The sequence below is a fragment of the Aythya marila genome (assembly GCF_965140915.1).
Source record: "Aythya marila genome assembly, chromosome: 3".
Classification (NCBI taxonomy): domain Eukaryota; kingdom Metazoa; phylum Chordata; class Aves; order Anseriformes; family Anatidae; genus Aythya; species Aythya marila.
In genome coordinates this window covers 38,390,704-38,414,514 of record NC_139044.1, presented here as the reverse complement: position 1 = coordinate 38,414,514, position 23,811 = coordinate 38,390,704, and the positions used below count along the sequence as shown (strand labels likewise).

The window sequence follows — 23,811 nt, the reverse complement described above, 5'->3', positions numbered from 1 at the left end:
ACCAAGTAAAAATATATGAAGAGAAAAAAGTGAAAAATTAACAAGCTTTATTGTAAAATTTCTTAAGTTTGGAAGAAAAGGGACAGAAAAGCTAGATGCTATCTAAAGGTATAGCATGACATTATTTTAAATAATTTTTGCTTAAATTTTTGGCTGTATTTTATGCTGGTCACTTCTTAGCTTTAAAAGCAGTCTTTGGGTAAAGCTATTCCTCTTCTACCCTCTTGGACTGCACATGAAGGCTAGATGGAGACTACTGAAATAAGAATACTTGTGTCTTTTTTTTAAGGGTTTTAAAGGAAAATGTCCATGAGATGTTAGAATCATATTTATTTATTTATTATTATTTTTATTCATATGCCCTTTTGTGCATCCATAATTTTAGCCAACCTTTACATTGTGTTTCCTGATTCATGTTGTGACCAGTGTACCTTTGTCTACACTTCCTTATCTACCTTGGCTCTACCTTAACAGACAACTATCAAATACATTTTGCACACTTTCAGTAAGCTATCTCCTTCACAGGAGTTATCTTTGCCACAGATATAGGAAAATTGGGACAAAGTTTCAATTTTGACAAAAAAATGCTTGTAGTGTCATCTTCGCTGATTTCATTAATGTTCTGCTAATATGCAGTTATTCAAACACTAACCATGATATTAAAAATGAGAGAGATTCAAGAAAGAGGCATTAGTGAATTAGGATTTGGAAATTAGAGAGTTAAAGAGCTCTGTTTACTTAACTTGTCAAAGAAATGACTTGATTGTTGAGAAATGAATTGATTTTGATCTGAAAGTCTCATGTGGAGAAAAAAATCTTTAATAGAAGATCACTCTTTAATCTAGCTTACAAGTACCTAACAAGACGTAGAAATTGAAGCTCGACAAATTCAGTCTAGAAAAAAATGAAATTTGACAGAGAATGATGGTTAATTAGAACATCTTTCTATAGGAAGTGGTAGTTTCTTAAACAGTGAATGTATTTAAATCGAGTTGGATATCTTTCTGAAATGTGCATTAATTTACCGAGATATATGGTCTTGATTTAGGAATTTGAAATCTTAGATGATTACAATAGACCATAGTGTCCTCAGAATCTAAGCACCTCTGAATGACATCCCCTCTGCTGTTTTTAATTTTTGCCCCATTCAGTCCTTCTGGACCTGCTTGGTTCACGGTTCACTTTTTTTTTTTTTTTTTTTTTTTTCCTTTCTTATTCCCTTGATTATCTTCCATGTATTCATGGATGGACTGTTTTCCATAGGGCAAGAAAACATCTTTTCCTTTGTATTTTTACTCAAAACCAGTTTTTATAAAGCCTTCATTCACTCATCATACATGGTTGTTCTGCATATGCTTATGCTATCTTGCTTTTTGAAATGACTATACCATAATAAAATATATCAGTCTGAATTGTGTCTACAAAATGAAAAGCTGTATTCTGTAACAGTTGTATTTGGATGCAGTGTATGTCCCAAAAATTCAGTAGCAGCGGAAGCATGAGTGTTACATTTGTTATTTTTGATGACGTATAACTGTAATGTTCCTGTCTGAGTTTTAGCAAAATATATAGTTTAGGTGCTCTTAGAATGAGGACTAAGGGAAGCTTAGTTATCCACTTTTGAAAGGCAGCTTCTGGGCAGGAAAACCAAGATTGTTGGTTTTGGTTTTGTTGGATTTGTTTGGATTGTTGGTTTTCCTGCCTTCCTCCCTTCCTCCCTTCCTCCCTCTCTCTCTCTCTCTCTCTCTTTCTTTTAGTTTTTAATTTATATTACTACATTAATGTAATGGAGATTCACCATGAGTTGTTGTACCACGCACTGTATGAACATAGAGGAAAAAGGCAATTTCTGTTAGAGAGTCTGCAGTCTAAGACCAGAGATGGATATCATGAGGAAGGATGACAAGGATACCTGTGTAGTCAGTGCAATAGACAAAAAGGATGAGGCACAAGAGCAGCCTAACCTCTTTCCAGTTTTTGTAGGCTCTATTTTAAAGGGGAATTTCAAGGATAATGGAGTGAGTTTGTGTCTGTTCATGACAGAGTGGAAGAAATTTGTTAAAGGTCCTATCTTGAAAGGCTAGGAGGAGAATGTAGGCTGACATTAAAGAAGGGACTTGTCCTTTCAATATTGAATGAGAGATAATAAATAGGAAAGTGAACTGTTGTGAAGTGTTTGGAAGAAAGCACTTGTAACTTACCTGGAGGAGTACAAAGAGAAAGGTGAAAAAAAGATCAAGGTTATAAGAAAAAAAAGATCAAGGTTATAAGATCAAGGTTATAAGAAAAGAAAAGAAAAGAAAAGAAAAGAAAAGAAAAGAAAAGAAAAGAAAAGAAAAGAAAAGAAAAGAAAAGAAAAGAAAAGAAAAGAAAAGAAAAGAAAAGAAAAGAAAAGAAAAGAAAAGAAAAAAGGAAAGGAAAGGAAAGGAAAGGAAAGGAAAGGAAAGGAAAGGAAAGGAAAGGAAAGGAAAGGAAAGGAAAGGAAAGGAAAGGAAAGGAAAGGAAAGGAAAGGAAAGAAAGGAAAAGAAAAGAAGAAAAGAAAGAAAAGAAAAACAGTCTTTCTCTACTCAATAAATATTAATTGAGCAAGACTGCATTTTTCAAGAGAGAATGATATTGTGATGTTAAGACGTTAATAAGGATGACATGGTTAAAGAGTTAAAGTTGAGTGTGTAGATAGGAAACTTCTTAGAGAAGTTATACGAAGAGAAATGACAAAATCTGAACAGAGTTGAGGTTTACAAATATAGAGGAAGGTCAAAACTAAATCTGGATTACATATTGGAATTAATGGTTATGTCCAAAGTGATCAAGAAAAAGAGGTAAGAATTAAATTACTCCAAAATTATTGGAAGTGTGGGAATTTTCCTTCAGTAATTCTACGTATTGCATTCAAACTGTTTAGAAGCGTGTGAGGAGATGGAGAGTGATTGATGTTGGGTACCTGTTGTTCAAAGTTTAACCTTGGTGTCTTGCTACTCCATAAGGAATGAAGTAATGAATAACGAGACAGAGCAGAGTGAGGCAGTGATGGTAAGAAAGGCTGGAGGTGGAAGAAGATGGAGAAATAAGAGCAACTTCATGAGAAAATAATAATGGGGAAATGATAGCAGGCGAACTTGCAAGACTCTTCAGAGGAGTTGTAATGACAGGCATGTACGTCACCTCTGTCACTAATTAAAATTCATCTTTTTGATCTTTATACAAAATTGAGGAATCTCAAACAAAGATCAAGGTGTGGAGAAACATTCTGGTGATGCCTTTTGTTAATGTGTTAATGAACTTCCCTGGTTAATGTCATAGAAAAAGTCATATAAATCCCCAGACAAAATCTTTTACCTGAACCTGTATACATACCAATGATAATGCTTTTCAAAAACTGAAACCTAAATTAAAATATGAAAAGAAGAGGTGGGTAGATAGGGGTTCTTGGTAGCTGCTCATCTGCTAACTGGGGCAATTTTTTTAAAAATCTTTATTACAACTATTAATATGTACTGAAGCAAGGCAGGCTTTTGTGTCTTTTGTCCTCTCTTTGAATTTTGATTTTTTGTCTTTATTCGCACAATAACTCTTTTGCTAACTTGAGACGTACTCTAACCTATGCCATTCATCTCAAAAACATCTCAGACGGACTTGGAAATGTTTCAAGTTTCTATTATCTGAGACTTAACCTGTGTTTTCTTATGTAAGTTACCTGCCTAGACACACTGGGAAGACAACCATTGAATAACAGAAGTTGAATAAAAATAGTAATGAGGGATTTGTATGAGAAAGGAAAACCTGGTAAAATCAGGTAATATCTTTTATTGTAGATTGCTGCAATGCTTCACTAGTGTAAGAAAAAGTGTTGGCATTTGTTGGGCTGTCCTCCATAAATTAGAATTACTGTACAGGAAAAGTGTGCAGTCTTGCTGCCGTAAACGCCTTTGTGACATTTGCCAATTTTCTTTTTTTTTTGTGTTTTTTTTTGTTTTTTTGGTTTTTTTTTTGTTTTTTGTTTTTTTTTTTTTTGTTTTGTTTTTGTTTTTTTTTTTTGTTTGTTTGTTTGTTTTTTCTTTCTTTCTTTTTCCTTTCTTCTTTGAAATACAAGAGGACATTGGGGTAAGCTGGTAATACATGAAGAAAGGACGCTCTTTTTTTCAGTCTCTATTTCCTTAGTTGATCTTTTTGTTCTATTATCATTACAGTTCTTTTTATCTTAACCCTAATCACATTCACTGGCTTACTTGGTAATTTAAAAGATAGATCAGGATGAAAAAGTAACTTTGGAATGGTGTAAGACTGACAGTGTAGGAAACTAAAGCATCAGTACATATTTTCTCAGACTGTTTTGATAGTATGCTTTATCCCTGACCTGGAAAAGCCACCTCTGCATGTGAGAGGATAGTTCATTCTCTATAGCTCATTTCAGTCCTTGTCCTTTTTGCTAGGACTGCCATCAAGATTGCTAATTATAGTAATAGGTTTGTGACGTGGGTACTTTTCCTCTGAAAACTGGTTAAATTCATTTGATATAGGCCATAAAGCAGCCATTAGTGAGTACCAAGTTTTAGTCACCATCAGCTTGGCTTAACAACACTAGACACACTAACAGTACTGTATTTCCCATTGTCTTTCCCTCACATCCTGTTTTATTTTTTTAATGTTCTTGTTATAGCCAAAAAAGCCCACAAACTATTTTCTATTTGCAATTGGTTTCAGACCCTTTTCTTCTGAAGACAAATTGCTAGTTTTCAATTTCATGAAACTAAAGTTATAAAAGTTAAATAAGCCAGCACAAAATAAATGTGGAGTGGACTTTATACACCTTAAATATGTTATTAAAAAAGTAATAATAAAAAATTGAAGGTGTTGCTTAGACAGAAATCGAGTGAAAAGCACACTTTCTGAACTTAGAAAATAATTTCATCTGTTAGTACTGTAGCACCTTCTATATATGAGATATAAAAATATTATAGCTTTAAAACTTCTTATTTTGCTGGAAGCAAAGTGGAAAACAAGTATTCTGAAGCTTCAGGAACTTTGTTTTCCTGTCCAAATTTGAACTCTCGCTCTTATGTACGTGTTCATGATGACCACCCAAAGGCTTCAGAGAGACTGAAAAAACAACCCAATAAAAATCTTCTGCTTATGCTTCCCAATTGTTTGGCACCAAGATCCTTATGTTAATATTGATTCCTGCTTCTTATTCATTATTTAGTAACTACTAAATAAAATCTGAATTTCCGTATTTCTGAAAATAGTCTATTTTGTGATTTACTATCTGGAAAAAGAACAAGAGGAAAGTATTACCAAGTATTACCATAATACTGGCAACTGAAAAGACATTTTGTGGCATGGCATTGTTTCTCTTTCTTTCTTCTTTTCTTTTCTTTTCTTTTCTTTTCTTTTCTTTTCTTTTCTTTTCTTTTCTTTTCTTTTCTTTTCTTTTCTTTTCTTTTCTTTTCTTTTCTTTTCTTTTCTTTTCTTTTCTTTTCTTTTCTTTTCTTTTCTTTTCTTTTCTTTTCTTTTCTTTTCTTTTCTTTTCTTTTCTTTTCTTTTCTTTTCTTTTCTTTTCTTTTCTTTTCTTAGAGGAAACTTTATAAATACTGAGATTTTTTGGTTTCTGTTGCTGACACTTTTCTGGGTTTCCTAGTTGTGTTTTTCTTTAAATTTAAATACAGTTAACTCTTACTTCACGGTTCCTTCAGAATTTATTTCAGGACTGACCACAAAGTCCAAGAGTCACATCCTCAATAATCCCTGGAAAAAGTATGGTTACTTACTCTCTTACTACCTATAGATAAACGCATTTAGATACGCATACACACATCTTCACTTTTCTCAGAGGTTTTGCAATACCAGTGGATTTTGCTGTACTTCAGATTCCGGAATTGTATTTAGATTATGGGAAATTTTATTGATAGTTGATGTATTTATACATGTCCTGACTCTGATTTACTACTTTCATCAGTCCTAAAATTGAAAATAATTGATTCAGATTCAGTATAAGGCTGATTCTGTCGTCAGTGTTAATGATGTAATAATGCTGATTCTGAGCAGAATTATTTCTGATTCCCTAATATGTGGGGGCATGTCTGCTTTACAGGTACAGATGCAGATGTATGGCTAGTTTTCATGCAAATTCATGTAAGCATTAAACATACAACAGTATAGATAAGGTAACCCAGAGTTAACTACATAAACAATTTCTGAAGTTGCAGCTTCATGTACCCTAGATGTGCTTCACTTACTGGTCATACTTGAACTTGTCTAAAGATAGTGAGGGTAAATATATATATAGCTGGTAGTTGTGTCCTTCCCATAAATGTACATACATCCTGAGTGAGTTGAATTTGAAAATCTTGTGTGCAAATTTATCACTGGCCTCTGTATAGTTATTGTCTGTTCAGGAATACGTCTGTTCAGGAATACAGCTGTAATGGAACGAGAGACCAACACCAATCCTGATGTCAGATCAGGAAAATGGTGGAAAACTAGCTTAAGGCTGGATGTGGGGCCCTGAGCTCTCTCCTTGTAGCAGTGTACATGACAGTCACTTCGCACCACTGCTCATGCTCCTGGAAACTCATCTACTCCAGATTTTGCTCAGCATTATGGTTTCTGAGCTTTTGGCTATCTGCACCATGTCCTTTGTGCCTGGTTAAAAAATCATAATTCAAATCCCTATAGTGGTACCGATCAGATCTCTGTTTCTGTAGCAATGAGAACCAAAGGTGGCCTTTTAAGGCTCACAGTTCATCTACCAATTTCCAGTTCTGCTTCAGGATTCTTAAAATATTAGAGTGCGTGCTTTAAACCCACAAAACTTACCTTTACCTAATTTTCACCATTCTAACCTAAGTTTCCACGGAAACAGGGTTGAAAAAGCCACTGGTAGCCAGCAGGCAGCCAGCAGCTGAGAGTGAGAACTCTCCTTTGTCACTTTCCACTACTGGATGCCTGCTGCGTGCCAGTGTGCAAAGCTACCTAGGCTTCTAAAATCTGAAATACTTTCAATTTGAGGAGGAAAAATTAAATTAATCTACTCTTTTCTCTCTTTGGATTGTCACAGTAAATTCCGGGAGGGCAAATGGGCTAATTAGTCCAAATCTGTTTAGATACACTGAGACCCACATAATCGAAGCTTTCCCAACCCATTGGGCCTCTCCTTTCGTAATTTCTATCTTTTAAAAGCATTAACCCTCAAATTTTGTCTGTGCATATAAACAGGCATGTGCTACTACCTTAATTCTCTGTGGGTCTATTTCTATCAATCTGTATGTTTACCAACATTTTGCATATAGTACAGACAAAGTAAAAAAATTTCCGTTTTTTTCCTGCATACTTAGGGAACATTTTTGAACGAACATATTATAACTGATCCTCGGTTAAATATTGGGAGTAGTATGTGAATGGAGATGGCTTTTAACCAGAAGTAGATTATAGCTGTGGGAAGACTAAAGGGTCTATTTGGTCAAGACTCATACAAAACTGAGATAAGCATGCACAACCTGACAAGATCAGATTAGACCCTTCCCCCACAAGTGCTTTTCCCATAAATATTTATCTACTTTCTAATATAAATAACTGGGAAATGAAAAAGAAGGGTGGGTTTTATTTTATTTTATTTTTAAGTAGCCTAGGAATAGAAATGCAGCTTCAAATCTTTGAGGTAATGATATTTTAAGTATGCAGTAAATTCCAACACTGGTTTGCTATTTTTTAACAGGGAGTCAAGCAATGAAATTCTTCATGGCAACTACATAAATTGGCAGCATTTATAAACAAAGAAGAACTTTGCACATATGTGCATTTTTGCCTGTTACTAGGTATCTTAGAATTAAATAACTTATCACCTATGAGAGAATAGGTGTTGACAGAGTCAGCACTGCTGTATTTTTAAGCTTGCCTGAGGCGACATTGCTGGCACTGGTGTTAAGCTTGGCATTCTTTTGCCCTGTCCCTCCTCCCCTGAGCCCAAGTGAATGCTCACTTCATCAATGAGAAACACGACCGGCTCGCCTGCCAGATGTAATGGAGATCCATGAATTCACATCTGGTCTGCAGATTTGTATTTCACTCAGATTGTCAGTACTCGGGCTTCACTTCCTCATGCAGTGGTGTTAAGGGGTAAAAATCGGAGGCTGTACAGGTGCCACTAACTCAGAAATGAATGTTTGTTGGTGATCCACTCACAAGAACCTGTGTGGATTGCCCTTCTGATATAATAAAAAGGGGGCTCTTTATCTTTGAGATTTAAAACCTAAAAAATGTACAGAACAATACTTTTATATTCATCTTTGAAATTAACAAATGTATACTTTTAAAAACACTTCTGTGTCACATAAGAATTAATACTTTTAAAATCTCAAGATAATAAATGTAAGTCCTTTTTCCTTTTCTCTTCTTCTTCTTTTTTTTTTTTTTTTTTTAAATCTTTTTTTCCTCTAGCATTTTACGATGGGATAATGAGACAGATGTCTCTCAACTGGAAGGACATTTTGACATTGTTATGTGTGCAGACTGGTAAGTACATAAAAATCATAAAACTCATGTTAGAAAAATAGCTTTGCTGGAGTAATTGTACTGTGCTGCTTGCTGATGGCTAAGCAAAGTCAACAAATGAAGCACAAAGCCACCTTAACCTCAACAAATTAATATTCATCTCCATGTGACAGTTATAAGGTAGTCTTCTATCACACAGTAACTTCTACCACATTATTTCCCAAAGATTGATTTTGAGAAGCATTTCCATTTTCTGGAATTGCCTCTGTTTCATGCTTGACGTATCAGTAAATGGACGACTTAGGCAAATTGCAAATAATTATGGCTCAGTGAGGAACAGTCTGGAGAAAAGGGAGTTTATCAACACAAACAGCTCAATTAGCTTACTTCTTAGGAAAGATCTGACTATTGATATAAGGGGATATATTTTTTGCTCCCTGGAAAATCTGTCCGAGGGAAAAAAGATTTCAAAACCCTTTTCTCCCCATCACATTCTGTTTCTTAAATCAGTTTGACAGCAGTATTTGTAGAAATAGGCTTTTTATTTTTTATGATGGTACATGTTAATTGTAAGAGAATTCTTATTAAAAATATCTGAGTACAGCATTTATTTTATGAAAAGGTAAATACATGTTGCAGTACAATGTATTGTTTAATAATTTATGCAGATAGGTTTGATTATTGACACACACAATTTTTGAGACTGAATTTGTAGAATTGTGCTATACTTCACTAGATGGCATGTGAACTTTTTATATGGCAAAGTATTTATTATTTGCATAATGTAAATAAAGAAAGTGTAAAAAGAGATGTGCAGGCTTAATTTAGGAGAGTAGATATTTTTAAATAAGTCTATCTTTCCATCAGGAGTATTTCCTGTTGACCCTTTAAATGTCCAAAGCAGAAAAAGCTGTTTATATTTTGTTGCACTTAGCTATTGTAAGAGACCAAATTCTGAAAACAAGAACTTCCTAGGACAGCTCAGTTCAGCAGGTTTCTGTACCTTAGTAAGAAATAGTTAAAGGAAAAAGGCAAAGGGAAGTGCAAAGCTGTCTATTGTCTTTTTAAACAATGTTCTTTTTAAGTGGCTTCTAATAAAATATTCCTCTAAAGCTTTTTTTTTTTTTCTTTTTTTTTTTTTTTGGATGCTTTCCTATTTAAGCAAACTATTCTGATTTCAGAAGTTACCATTTTTGTATAGCACTGAAGAAAGTGTATTTAGTCCTCTTTTTTCCTTTTTCTAATACCTGCTTGTTTACAGAATGCAACAGTGCCTCATTTCTCTTAGCATTTAATTTCAGAGTTCTTTGTTCCCAAAAAGGACAGAGAAGGGTTTCTAACTAATCGCTGATAATGTGCCTCAGAGATGCATCATCTGATTAAAATAAGGAGCTAAACAACACCATATGATTTCAGCAAGTAATTTAGTAAATGCCTTCCTCACCAAATATTAGAATGGATACTCCAGGTTTCATTGCACAGATGAAGTTAATGCTGGACAGGATTAGATCAGATTAAGTATGAAAGTCAGATCAGAGTGCTGGCGGACATGAGCAGGAGGGCAGCAGTCTTCTCGGAGGCTTAGACAAGGCTCACATATGGATGTTCTCCAGATTATGTGGGTGAAGCAAGGTCTTGCCAAGAGATTTAGAGTTAAATTTGTTCTTCACGCAAATATCAAAACAACCTGGCTGTGCCATCTCTTGTATTCTTGATACACCATGTCATCCTATTTGTGCTGTGAGTACAGCAGAGCAAGACTTAAGGGTTTTTTTGTTTTGTTTTGTTTTGTTTTATTTTTCCCCAGTAATATTCTTGCCTAATACTCCTCCCAGTCTGTTTGGAAATAGTATAGTTTCATTAGGAAACAAAGAATCATACATGACAGGTAAAATATATCATGCATTTTCAATCCCTGCATTTTGTATATTTATTTTGAGGCACTAAAGATTCAGGTAAGTGTATAAATATTTATAGATTTCTAAAAAATAAACAGAAATGTGCAGATTAGATTAAAGTACATGTTTTTATTCACAAATTGTCTCTATTTTCCTATTCTAAGGGCCCATATATATAGTTTAATAAGCATGAAATCCCATTATTGTTTGCTTCTTTTAAAAATCTTTTATTTACGGACACTAGATTTTTATGATACATGAAAAGGATGAAAAAAAATGTTCCATGCTTTATCAAACTCGAATCTACTTTTCATTTTCATGTATTTCTCTTCGAGATATAGAATTGGCTTGAGAACTCTTGGCAGGATTTTTGCTTTCTGAATTTTTTGGGCTGTCATTGAGGAGGAAAAGAAATCTCTTTTCTTACAGCTCCTTAGCTGAAACCTGAAGTATGCAGTGATAAAAACAGATAGAATAGATTGCATTTAGTTTAACACCACCATATAGCTCATTGTCAGTCAATAAAATCTGGGATTAGAACAGGGAACTATAAAGCAAAAAATCTGAGTTCAAATATTAGGTACATGGATAAATTTTATTGAAGTATTTCCAGCAAGGGTGATATTGTCTGATTCTCTGAATAGCTAACCAGTAGTACTGCTTGATCCCATTTACATGAAAACAAGCTCTATTCATAAACATATTCCAAATCCACATGGAGGTTCAAGTAAAAATGTACATGATTACAACAAGCAGTGATATGTTTATATTCATATATTTACAGTCAGACTTTAATAAACCTTGTGTGCAGGAGTGGAAAATAAGTTATTTCCCAGAACAGACAGTCTATTAGTTAACACCTAAATTTAGTAGCTCAACTAGATTATAAAATAAATAAGAGGCAAACTGTGAAAGCTAGTCGTTATTTAACCATTCAGGATTTTGACAATAAAAATAGTTTCATGGTTCAGCAGTTCCGAAATAACTTGTAAAATGTCAACTATGAGATAAAAAATAAGGAAAATAAAATATTGGCAAGGCCACACCTGGAAGAAGGACACACTGGAAGAAATTACTGAAATAATGGAATTTTTAAAACATATGTGCCCACCTGGGGGCTGTTTTGAGGGGCTGTTTCAAGGCCAGGTGAGGATGCCAGAGTTTTGGACTTTCATTTGACCTGCATTTGAGGGTGCAAAGTCATGCAGGTGCTGGACATGTAAAAGTAAGAATGAGTGAAAGGAAGAAATAATGGGTGTCTGCATGGGCGGACCGCAAATGAGACCTATCCAAAGCTCTTGAGAGCCTCAGATTTCTGATTATTTTTTTGTATTAAGACAAATAGATTCAGAAAATAGTTGCTGAGATCTTTAATCCAAGAAGATAGTCAAGGATGTTATGTGTGATCTAGCAGAAAAATCTTTGCTTTTCAGGTTCTTACAAACCAAGTTTTAAAACATATAATTTTAACATAGAAACAGAATATGGTCTAAATCCTCATATCACTTTGTAAACACATTTATTTAATTAGACTGATCATATTCTTAAAGTTTGGCACACATGTAAGGATTTGCACAGCTGAAGCTGGCAGTCCTGTCCCACATTACTTTCACTGCTAAGATTCTTGTTGAAGTCATGGATAGTTGTGAATTCACCAGGTATGCAGAACTGAATTTAAAATATTCTTTACATATGTGCAATTATGTCCATTTTGTCATTGTTAATATTTCATTTAAAATAAGGAAATCTGTCTGCATGAATGCGGTAAGATTTCTGTTCTTCCTCTATTTAAATTTAATATTTTAAGCCTGATTTCTTGCCCACACTTTTAAGTGCACTGGAATCTGATAATATAGAAGTAAGTTCTTTTTCAATTTATGTTAGCCAAGTAGTTGAAGATGAACAAAAATATAAATGGCTGTATGCACTAGGCACTATACATGAACGTCTGAATGTATTCATGTCTGATGTACACCTGTAAACTAAACTCTTTTACCAATTGCAAAATATTTAAAAAAGAAATGCAAAATATTTAAAAAGGAAAATAAGTTCACATCACAGCCTATAAAATGTAATCATATGCCCATTGTTGCAAAGCACAAGACAGTAGGACAAAACAGCATGAAATGAAGTGAGAATCAACTGTTTTATTTATTTTGTTACATTGTGGCTTACTGTTACTTCCATACAATCTAGGTGTAAACTTTCATGTGGCTTTAATGATAATTTTAAGTAAATAAGTAGATAGTGAGAAAGGAAGCAAGGAAGGAAGAAAGGAAGAAGGGAAGAAAAGGAGAAAGTTGGCAAAGTTACCTGCCTGTTCATCTAGATTTCAGTTAACAACACTGCCTAAAAAAAAAGCCAATAAACCATGTTCTGCATTCCTTGCTACATAAATGTGAGATATTTTTAATAGAAAAAATAAATAAATTTTTTATAGAAAAAAAATATAGAAACAAATATGGAAACCACCAAAGTAAGCCAGGCCAAATTTGAACTGTGGTATGTGAAGGAAAGTGAGAATGATTTAGAGTGGTATACTATGTAATTTCAATGAACTTTTAAAGGATTTTCTAAGGGGTACATTTTCTGTATGCTATATTAATATTTAATCACACAAATTCTAGTGGTAAGAGAAATTGTGTGACTAAACCTCCTTCTATGGGCCAAATCCTATGCTGAACCTGTCTGCCTCACAGATCATCTGACTACTTCTTCACGATTTTTAAGGCATTTTCTGACTCAGAGGGAAGATAGAGGATAGAGCAACTCCCTGTAAATGCTGAGTTGCACTAATGTTGCTTCCAGTCATCCATGCTACCTCTGGTCAGAGGATGTGGCAGAGCTGAGTCTGTCACCTGTACCACCAAAATATCAAGTGGGAATCAGGCAGAAAAGGTATCCTTGAAGTTGTCATGTCATCTGAATATTAGGATTTCTTGGACACTCAGTTTCTGATGAAAAACTTCCATCATAATAGAACAAGATTGGCAGCAGCAGTTGTGCCCCTGTCTCATGGTAGTCCAAATGGTATTTTTCTCTCATAGTCCAAATGGTATCAAGGTCCATGAAAAATGAATTTTAGCACTTGCAAAATAAAATAAAATTGTGTTTCCACTACACTGCTTTCAGAAATAACAATATAATAATTTCCTCATATATTTGGAATGTAATCTTGTCTACACAAGATCTCAGCAAGTCTTAAACGTGTGCACACGTGTGTGTTTCATGTTGAATAAAATTAATTAATTTTAGATATTCTATTTGGAGACGACTCATGCAGTATATTCCACCTCTTCTGCAGGTGGCTAAGTTCCTCGTGAAGTAGTGTCTTATGGTACCTATCTGTATAGGGATCTACCTGAGGCAAATGTGATTAAAGCTCCCAGGAGACATTAGAGAGATCAGCTGCAGTTTCAATGAATTAAATTTAAACAAACATTTGTTCAATTCTTCCAGTAAGATTAATTGAGGTTGAGGAGCAGCCATTGTACTAAAATTTAAATTTCCTTTTGGGCAGGCTATCAGTTAGAGGGATTATTAGCCAGTACTTCAATATTTTATTGAAGAAATTCATAATGTCATATTTCTACACAGAATGTTCTTTATGAAATGTATGGATAGCCAGTCTTACCATAATCTGGGGTTCTGCCAGCTTTTACTGATGAAATTTGGTTGCTGACAAGTCTTCTCATAGGTTTTGTTTTTTTTCCCCAAGTAGGAAAAGTACTTATACAGCTGCTTGACCCTATGCTACTTGATATTGTGTTCTCATCGGTATCTGTGGAGTGTCCTTAGCTAAGTATCCACACATATTTTGTTCTTAATGACTGGTGTGTGGTGTGTGTGCAGACCACTTTTTTCTCTTCAGTGGTTTCATATATTCTTTATATGCTTTTAAAAATCTAAAACCAGGAAAATAAATCACCCACTTCAGAAAGAAATGTTTGAGAAAAAGGGAATGCAGGTTGCAGAAAAGCATCATAAAGAATGGACAAAATTCTTCTAGTGTGGAACTTGAGCTTGACACAGACTGGAAAGTAGTTTTGTTACAAAGAAAACATGGAAAAATAATGAAGAAAGAATCACATTATTTGTGGCCTGCTTGATAGAGAGTCTTTCTTATCTGAATTACCAATATAAATGCAGCCCATCGTAGTAAGGACTGAAAGGCATCACTTGCTATCTGATGGTTGTTCACTAAACGTTGTAAATGCACTCTCATCCACAGTAACTGCATGTCCACAAATACCTAGTCAAGAGTGATTGGCACCCGGGTTGCTGGTATTAGTTTATACATTAAGGTACTGAGGGGCATGAAGAATGAATTATCCCCTCAGATCATGAGGTAATCATACCAAAATAGGGCTGAGCATCTTGGCAACATTGCATGGAAAAATTGACTTTGCTGCTGTCAGTGCAGGACCCATGCTGGAGATGAAGTGTTTCACTCTTGAGGGAGGACAACTCTGTACAATCTGTGTCATTGTATTTGAATAGCTTTTGAAGGAAAAAGAGAGAAGGCAGGGGCTTGTAAATCTTTACATGAGTAGATAGACATATAGATGGAACAAATACACATAATACATAATAATGAATTAATGCCACAGTTACAAAGGGAAGGGGGAAAATTACTCTTAATAGGAGCACCTGAAATACAATCGAAAATACTTCTAAAAATTCCTCCCTTCCTTGTAAAAAAGGCATTTAATATGTTAACTTTGTATATTGATCCTGAATTCTGATAGGGTAGTATTTTAATAGCTATCATATGTGATCTGTGAATATCAGCAATATTAAGGTCTGTTTCATGCTGATAGCTTTGTTTCATGCTGATTAGCTTTGGTTTAAATAATATTTGCTTCAGGCTTTACCTATTTTTTGCATATATTTTTTTATTATTATTATTTATTGCAAAGTATCTGAATTGGCCAGAAGTATAGACCATGGTTTCTCTTTTACAGCATTGTGTAAACACATGTAATTAGCCTTGTACTTATCTGCATTAGTATCATTAGAATTGAAAACCCATTTTAATCTGGATTCTGTTCTCTTCTCAATGTCAGCCTGTTTCTGGACCAGTACAGAGCTAGCCTTGTTGATGCAATAAAGAGATTACTCCAACCCAGTGTAAGTATGTTTCTATTTTCTCCTGAACACTGGCTTCAGAATAATTAGTCTGTGCACAATGATTGAGAGAGTAATGGAATGGCAGGATTAATGTCATGTAATACTTTAATACTTATTATGTCCAACTTCAATTGAGTCTTCTAATCTATCAGATTCTTTCCTAATCATAAACTAGGAAACTTCTTATACTTGGCCTTCTGATAAGGAACACAGTGGGTAGTAAAATAAATGAAACCGCTTCAAAGATAGCGTGAGATTATTTTTATCAAAGCGTTTCTCGAGTATTTTCCTTTGATAATAATGTCTTCATATTAAAGTAAAAGTACAATATTGAAAGTTTTTATGTTGGCTTCTGTCATTTGTAATCCCTTCAGTTGTAACCTTTGTCATTGTGTATTTATTTATTATGAAAGAATATTTTTTCTTTTCATTTCTGTTTGTATGAAATGAATAAACCCCTTATGCATATATTGTAGCTTAAAACTTCTTTTTCCATGGAGTAAGGCCTGTGTTTACATTTTTTCTATTTTTGAACATAGCTTATTAAAATGCTACATTCTTCTTCAGTGTCACAGATCTCAATCCAATAAATTTAATAAAAAATTATTATTATTTTTTAATAAATCTATTCAAATAAATCTGAGAGACTTATAGGCAAAAACAAGTTGTCATATGCATGTATTTCTAACCAACAAATAATCATGAATCTCAATATTAAAAAAAAAAAAAAGAAGAAGAAAGAGATCAAAAGAAGAATATGAGAAAACATGTAAAGTAGTTGTGTAAAAAAAAATAATTTGAAACAGGAACTCTACCTTTCAAGCTTACCATACAAACCTTTCAGTATGGAAAACTTTCCATCTCTGCACAGAAGTATTCATGTTAGCAGTGCGTTCTCCAAACTTTACTTAAGAATTTCATTTTACTTTTTGTACAAGAGTTTTTCTCTGTAAAAAGAATAGAATACTCAAACATGCAAAGACTTAAGAAACTGAGTCATTTTAGTCATGTAAGTAATCCCATTCTTTGCTAAGAGTGATAAGGTTTCTATTCTTGGTTCTATCATAGACTTTCCTGAGTGACTTAAGGCAAGTTACTTAAGACTGAATGATTTTAATGAGATGTGGATCAAGGCTGCCAGACAGACAGGAGAAATGTAGCCACCCTGGGGAAAGGTTACCCAGATATTTTTGTCGATGGCAGCAATGGCAGTTAGGGAGCTCCTGCCCAGTTTGATACATTCTGACTTTTGTGTTTTACACAAAAATAATATTCATAAACATCACCTGCCAGCATGCAATAATTTTGGTGATCTGGAACACAAAGCCGATCTCAATTTAAAAAAATGTAAAAAATGTTTTCTTTCAGCCCAGAGCAGTGCCCTCACCCAGTTGACCAGGTATCTTGGCCACTGTAACTGGTTCCATGAAAGGATGTTTTGGGAAAAGGATGTGAGTGGCAGGAAGTGTATAAGAGGTACCCTGGTAACTGTGACTTCTCTAGAGCCTTTAGCTGGAGTGGAATAATAGCTACCAGCTGCTTTGTCTCCCACCAGTTGGCGAAAGCATGTGTGCATGCAGATGTATGTATATGCACAGATACGTGCATTCTTTACCTGGGCTGATTAACCCAAGTGGAGGATTTGAATTAAAACACAGTGAGGGTAAGGAAGCCTAAATTTTAAATAGTGTCAGAGCTCAAATGTACAGACAGTCTAGAAATTGTTGATCTGACTTTAAACTAAAACCGACTTGACTTTGTTGCTTAACTCCGGTCAGCTAATTCAAATTCAGAATGTGCCTTAGTTTTCAGGGCACACGAGCTATAATTCTTTGTGAGAGTAGATACAGTAAAGGGAAATAGATTTTTAAGTCTTGTCTTCCCAGTCTGGCTTACTTCTGCAAGCTATGATTAATAGTACAGACTGTACATATTTTCTATGCATTTTAGACCATGATTCCTTTCTTTCATCAGAAAAGTTAGTTTAAGAAATTCCTGCTCCTTGCCACTTGTTCCCATCATCTGTTCCAGAGTTTTGAACCAAACTGTATTTTATACCTAAAGTCATTTGCATAATCCAGTTTGTGCATAGCCATATGGATGGATATCCAGTTATGGCATGTATGGCCTTAAAAATAATAATAATTCATATCTAGGTGGAAAGCAAATGATTGTATGAGGTAGAAGTTGGGAGTATGGACATCTTAAATAAGCTCTTTTCTCCAAAAAAAAAAAAAAGCACGTTGAATAGAGATACCATCAAGCATATGCTGTCATAGTTTGAAAGACCCATGTCCTTCATATGCTCATTTGAGAACCCAAGAGAAGACGTAATCACACATAATAGTTATTGTTTTTCCTGTTCTTTGTTACTCTGTTTAAATCCAAGCATAACATCAGAGGAACCTTTATTAAATGACACTATACTTCAGACTTTAAAGGAAAAATAAACTAATAGTGAAGTCATTTGTCAGCTGTAATTATTAAGATTTGTTTATGGGCATTAGTTTATGCTCAAGATAAGTCATAAACTACTTTGGTGAAGTTCACTCTTCTACATGAATTAATTTGTCTCAAATATTGAAGTCACATTTCATTAATAGTAATATTTTGGCAAATGGATAAAGGAACAAGTTAGAGACATCTAGACGTAAGGTATCTTTCAAGTGTAAATAGGATACAACTTAGGTACAACTAGAATAGAAGAGTTCAGGGAAAATAATAGGCCAGAGAACTGTAAGAAAAAGTGGAGTAAGTAGAAGATATTAGGTATCTTATAAAGCAGTCTTGAAGGAGAAATGCAGCAGAAATTATCTATTCTTACTGTTCTTTATGAAAAATTATCATTGGCATTTCCTTTTTCATCAAGGATGTTATTTGTAGTTATTTATTTGGGGCTAATAGAGTCCTTATGGCATCAGAATGTCACAGAATCATGTGTCATCAGTAACTTTTTATTTTCCTGGAAATGCAGATTCTGGTCATTTCAGTCATCTGATTCATAGTATGGCTTCTTGGGCAGTTCTGGCAGAGAAAGAGAGGACAATAAATTCATGCAGGCAGAAATGAGCAGCTTTTGAAATTACTAGGGGTTGGAATTTCTTATCTGAATTTGTTACAAAGGCAAATGTCACCTGTAACTAATTCCTAGAATTAGGCACTGAAATTTTGCATCCAACAAATTCATCTTAATTGGCAGTATATTATTCCTCTTATAAGCAAGCTACTTTATTTACGTACATTTAATTTTACTATCATTTAGTTTTTCCTATCATTAAAATATGATTTTAGTTTTAGTCTCAGAATGAACTGTTGCTTATTTGTGTATTTCCATAATAAAAATGTAATTTTTTTATTTAATGACGATTTTTATTCTGTGGCTTATCCATTCAAAATCCCAATGAAGTCAATCAGATGTTATTAGACCATCAAATAAGGCTGGATTTAATAATGATTGATGAGTAAAGGCAGTCATAGTCATGTCTAAAATCTCAACATCTGTCCCATTACTTTACTGCAGCATTTTAGTGACAATTCACAATGTTGTAACTGAAATAGACATTTTCCCCTGGGTTTTCTTCACAAGTTTACTGGAAGTATTTTCCCAGGTGAGGGAAGGTCACTGTGAACATGAAACATCACCCTAAAACAGGAGGCATTTTGAAATTACAGACATTGAATTAAATAAACTTAGCATAGTCCATCAATTGTAGATCCAGGACACTGGTCTAATTTTGTTATCGTACACAACCAAGAAATGAAAAAGATTTTAAAATTAGAAATGTGAAAACAGCCCTAAAACAAGTAGAAGAACTGTACAGATCAAACAGTTGACCAGGAAGTATTTTAAACACAAATTATATTAGACTAGAATTGACCACAGTACCTCCACACTACCTGTCAGTTGTTTTTTTTGTTTTTTTTGTTTTTTTGTTTCTTTTTAACAGCAGTGTTAAGATCCTCAAGTGTTTTCGATGTGCATTAAATTCAAATGAGGAATGACTTTTTACACCAACTAATGAACAGATGAGAAGGAGTGGTGTCGTGATTTATAAATAAGATCATTTCCCTTTTCTGAAGTTATTTCAAGATTATCAGTCCGGTGTTAAGAGATGTTTCATACCCTGTTACATTCTATTGTGCTGTATTTCTCTCAAAATGAATTTTAAGTAATTAGTCTACACTGGGAGAAGTAACGAATGCATAGTCTGCTGACTCCAGACTGAAACCTGTAAGAGTGGTGGTGGTGGTGGTGGTGTATGAGCCCTATTTCCTCCTTGAAGCTGCTGGAACAGTGGCTGACATTGGGCTTGCTTCCCACAGAAATTCAGAAAGTTCAGCCATTCCTGAAATCCCCAAGTGAACTGTGTGGTCAGTAAAAGCCCTGGGCTGTACATTTCCCATTACAGTGAGCTCTGTGAAGTTGCTCATGAAAATGAAGGACTCCATGGAAGCCTCATCCTTCTTATGCCAGGACAGCATCCTTCTTATGCAGAACAGCATTCTAGGAAGTATGAGATGGCAGCAGAAGGAGAAGGACCCTTGACTTGGGCTCCCTTAGCTGCCCACTTTTGCTGTTGACAAAGCATGCCAAGGATGTAAGGGAAGTTACGGCGTACATTTTACACTGATTGTGAATTTCCTGTGTTTAATGTTTTTCATCCTGAACCTATATTCAGTCCTAACATTTACATAAGCAATTCCAGTGCCTTTGGTGGGAGTTACACCCTTTTGCACCTCATGTTTAGCCACAAAATTTATGTTACAGTTACACTAATGAAGAGGAATGAGTTGCCTTGAATGTTTTCCTTGGTCTGCTTTGTGCTTAAATTTTCCATGAGAGAGGTGAGAATAACAGTATTTTTCTATCTCACAGAGACATTTTGAGAATAAATACAGTAGTATGGTATTAATGACTGCAGTCTTTTAAGTACACATACGTATCATAGGTACTGACTGAATTTTTCTTGCTACCTCAGTGAGTGTTGTCTCAGTGTATGGGTGCAAGAGCTGTAGCACACATATTCATTACCTATACTCCTCACCAAGTATCTGTATCAGCACTAAAAGTTCCCAAAATTCCTACTGACATTCTTTCATATGATTTCTTCTGATACAAAAATTTCATTTTCTTAAGCAAAATATTCCTCTACAGTGTCATTTTTATAACTTTGTCAGACCCCTAAAAATATTTTTATTAGTTGATTACAGCACCTCACAGATTAGTCGTAGTTACTAAAAGACTAGTCTTCTCATTAATATAGAAGTTAAATAAAAGGACTCACAGTAAACTTTGTGGCTGCCCTCAATGTGATATGTTGTTTGTTGTTATTAACCTTTGTTTTCAGCTCTTCAAAACCAGTTTTCATTCCATGTGACAGAACATAATACTCAGCCAATTAGAATTAATTTTGAAAATAATATTTTAAGAGGTGGTGTATGAAGTCGGTTAGGTTTTGGGCTAATACTTTCCCCAGGGTGTCTAAAATGTATCAGTTCAAGGTACAAGCATTTTTGTTTTCTTAAATACAGAAGGATGAACAAAATATTATCTAATGGACCATAAAATATTGCCTGGGTGTCATCTTGATCATCTGATCGTCTTGAAAGATCCAAAATTACTATGCAAGAATATTAAGTCGTGCTTTAAATGCAATTTGACAAATTAAGGTCAAATTCAGTTGCACTACTCAGGTAGTTTAAAATATCATTAAAAAAATTAATGAATGGGTCTCATTTGCCTTCCATTTTGCCTTGTTTTACACTGTTGTAATTCCACTAACATCAAATGGGGGGTACTCTTCTATGTGTGAGATTAAAAAAAGAAAATCATTATTTACAGTCTTTGTGTTGTAATGAACTAACAAATTGGTTTTGCATTGAGCATATAGTTTGTATGCCTTTTCTATGTTTTATTTTGGTAATCTGTAGCCACTGCTATTATATGAAAAGGAGCAGATGTATTGCAGTTGGCAGATCTCTGAAGAAAATATTTTTTTTTTATTTATTTCTGTTTTGCTTTCGTTTAGTCACAGAAATATTGCATATTTTGAACAATGATTTATATTATCATATTTTAGTGTTCTACCAAGAGAACAATTAACTTTTGCAGCCTGAGTATATTAAAAGCTTAGTCAGGTGTATACTATATGTGGTTCCCTTCCAGTTTTAAAAATGTATAAATTCTCTTTTTACCGTTCCAGGGAAAAGCAATGGTGTTTGCTCCACTCAGAGGGAATACTTTAAACCAGTTTTGCAATCTAGCTGAAAAAGCTGGTTTCTCTATCCAAAGACATGAAAATTATGATGAACACATTTCGAACTTCCACTCCAAGGTTAGTTTTCTGCTTGTGTTAGATAACACTTTAATCCGCATTGCATTTTGAAGAGATCATGGTCCTTTTGGCAGGTAACCTAAATGTTTGATTAAAGTACTCCTTAGGTGTGCTGTTTCTGAACAGCTATTTTTGTATCTGATTATTTTGTGTGGTAGAACCATCCTTTATCTCTGCACGTCTAGAAGAGTTTTGCAGAAGCATCTTCTGTTTATCCTTTTCATTCATAGGAATCTAATTTATGAGAGTCCTTTTTTTCTTGTTGTTAGCTGCCTATAAATATATGGCACACTAGCATTTACATTTTAATAAAAACCTTGCTACTTTTAAGTAGGTTAAATACTGAAATAGACTGAAATAAATAGGAGGTGAATGTCTAATTGTATCATATCGTACCTTAAATCCTTATCTCTGGCTGCTTTATGGCTGGGTCAGTTGGCAGCTTCAAACTGCTAAATCTCATACAGAATTTCACAGTTGTGGGGTTATATGTCAGATCGAGGCGCTACAAGATTTAGGTCAAAAGCACTTATCTGAGCATGATTTCTAAGCTTGCTTACATAAAGCTACTGTTATCAGTCTCTTTTTTTATTATTTATAAGTATAGAGTAATACAGGACATGAAGAGGAAGGTGCTTCACAGAAAACTTTTTAGGAATTTCTTATGTTCCTGCATGGGAGTGCTTATCAAAATCATATTTATTACTTGCAATTCTGAGATCTCTATTTCATGCCAAAAAGAAATCCGCTATTGTAGGTCCATGTGGCCTTATGTCTATATAGACATAACCTCTTGCAATTTTCTAAGAATTGGTCTTTGAAAATGTAGACATGTTCAGAATTGAAATAAAATGCATTTTTTTCCTGTTTAGCAACACCGTTGAATAGAAATCATATTATGCTTTATAGATATATATATACACACATATGATGTTGTATGGAACAAATATTTATTTCATCACGTAATTTTATACTTCAAAGACTCCCATCAAAACTACCTACACATATGTACATTTTATTGTTCAGGTAGTCCTGAGTCTGCTCACACTAAAACCAAATAAATTTCAGTCATTGTTCTTCTACCACCTTACTTTCTATCATATAAAATTATATAAATGTAAGGCCCAATGTAATGTTTTTGTTTATCTGCCTCCACCTGAAAAGGGACATGATTTTGATTATGTTTTTTCACGGTAGTATTTCTCTTTCATTATCCACTGCATCCAAATCAACTCTGCAGCAGTGAAATGCAGGAGTAATAGTTGTTATCTTGATCCAAGAGATGGGTCTAAAATGATAGAGTAGTTTATTTTGCTTAGAAAACAAATCTATTTTGTCTTCCTCTGGTTATGTGTCCACTGCAGTCATTATTGTGGTGACCCAGTGAAGACATATCTGAAGTAGCTTTAAATTAGGTAGCTATGGAAATGCTGATCGTTTTACTGCAGTATTTTTGAGCAGAAGCTGTGAAAAGTAGGATGGACACATACTAGGAGATGATAATGCCCAGCTTCATTAGTTTAAATCCAGTCTGGGAATGTCTTTTCTTCCCTGTCATCACATCTGCGATGGTGTTGTTTGTTGCTCCTCCTCCCCCAGCCTCCTTTAGGCTTGAGGAAAGAAAATCCCAAACATGCACTGCTGTGCAGTCTAACATACATGCTTTCTCATGACACCTGATGCAATCATGAACAGCTTTTTGTTTATTTTCTTATTTATTTAAAAACAGCAACATCTTCAAGGGTGGGGAAGATAAAGGTCCAAACTATTCTATATTTTGAAAGACTTTCTTTTTATATGACAGTCTACCTTCTAAAAGATTGTGTGTCATAAAAGGCATCAATAGCCCAACACCTATCTCTTGCTAGCACTATGGTATTTAAGTACAAAATGCTTCTGAAAGAAGGGCATTTTGCTGAGGAATTACATGAAGGGTAAGAGATGAAATTCTCCCTCT

The 23,811-nt window shown here is 34.4% G+C and overlaps 1 protein-coding gene across 1 annotated transcript in view; it reads left to right on the top strand.

Moving 5' to 3' along the window:
• The window catches only part of CAMKMT (calmodulin-lysine N-methyltransferase), a 222,601-nt gene that overhangs the window by 192,657 nt on the left and 6,133 nt on the right, over positions 1-23,811 (top strand). The window contains exons 8-10 of the mRNA XM_082757387.1: positions 8,438-8,512; positions 15,456-15,519; positions 21,723-21,854. Coding sequence (XP_082613513.1) covers positions 8,438-8,512; positions 15,456-15,519; positions 21,723-21,854 — 271 coding nt within the window. The remainder of the gene's footprint in view (positions 1-8,437; positions 8,513-15,455; positions 15,520-21,722; positions 21,855-23,811) is intronic.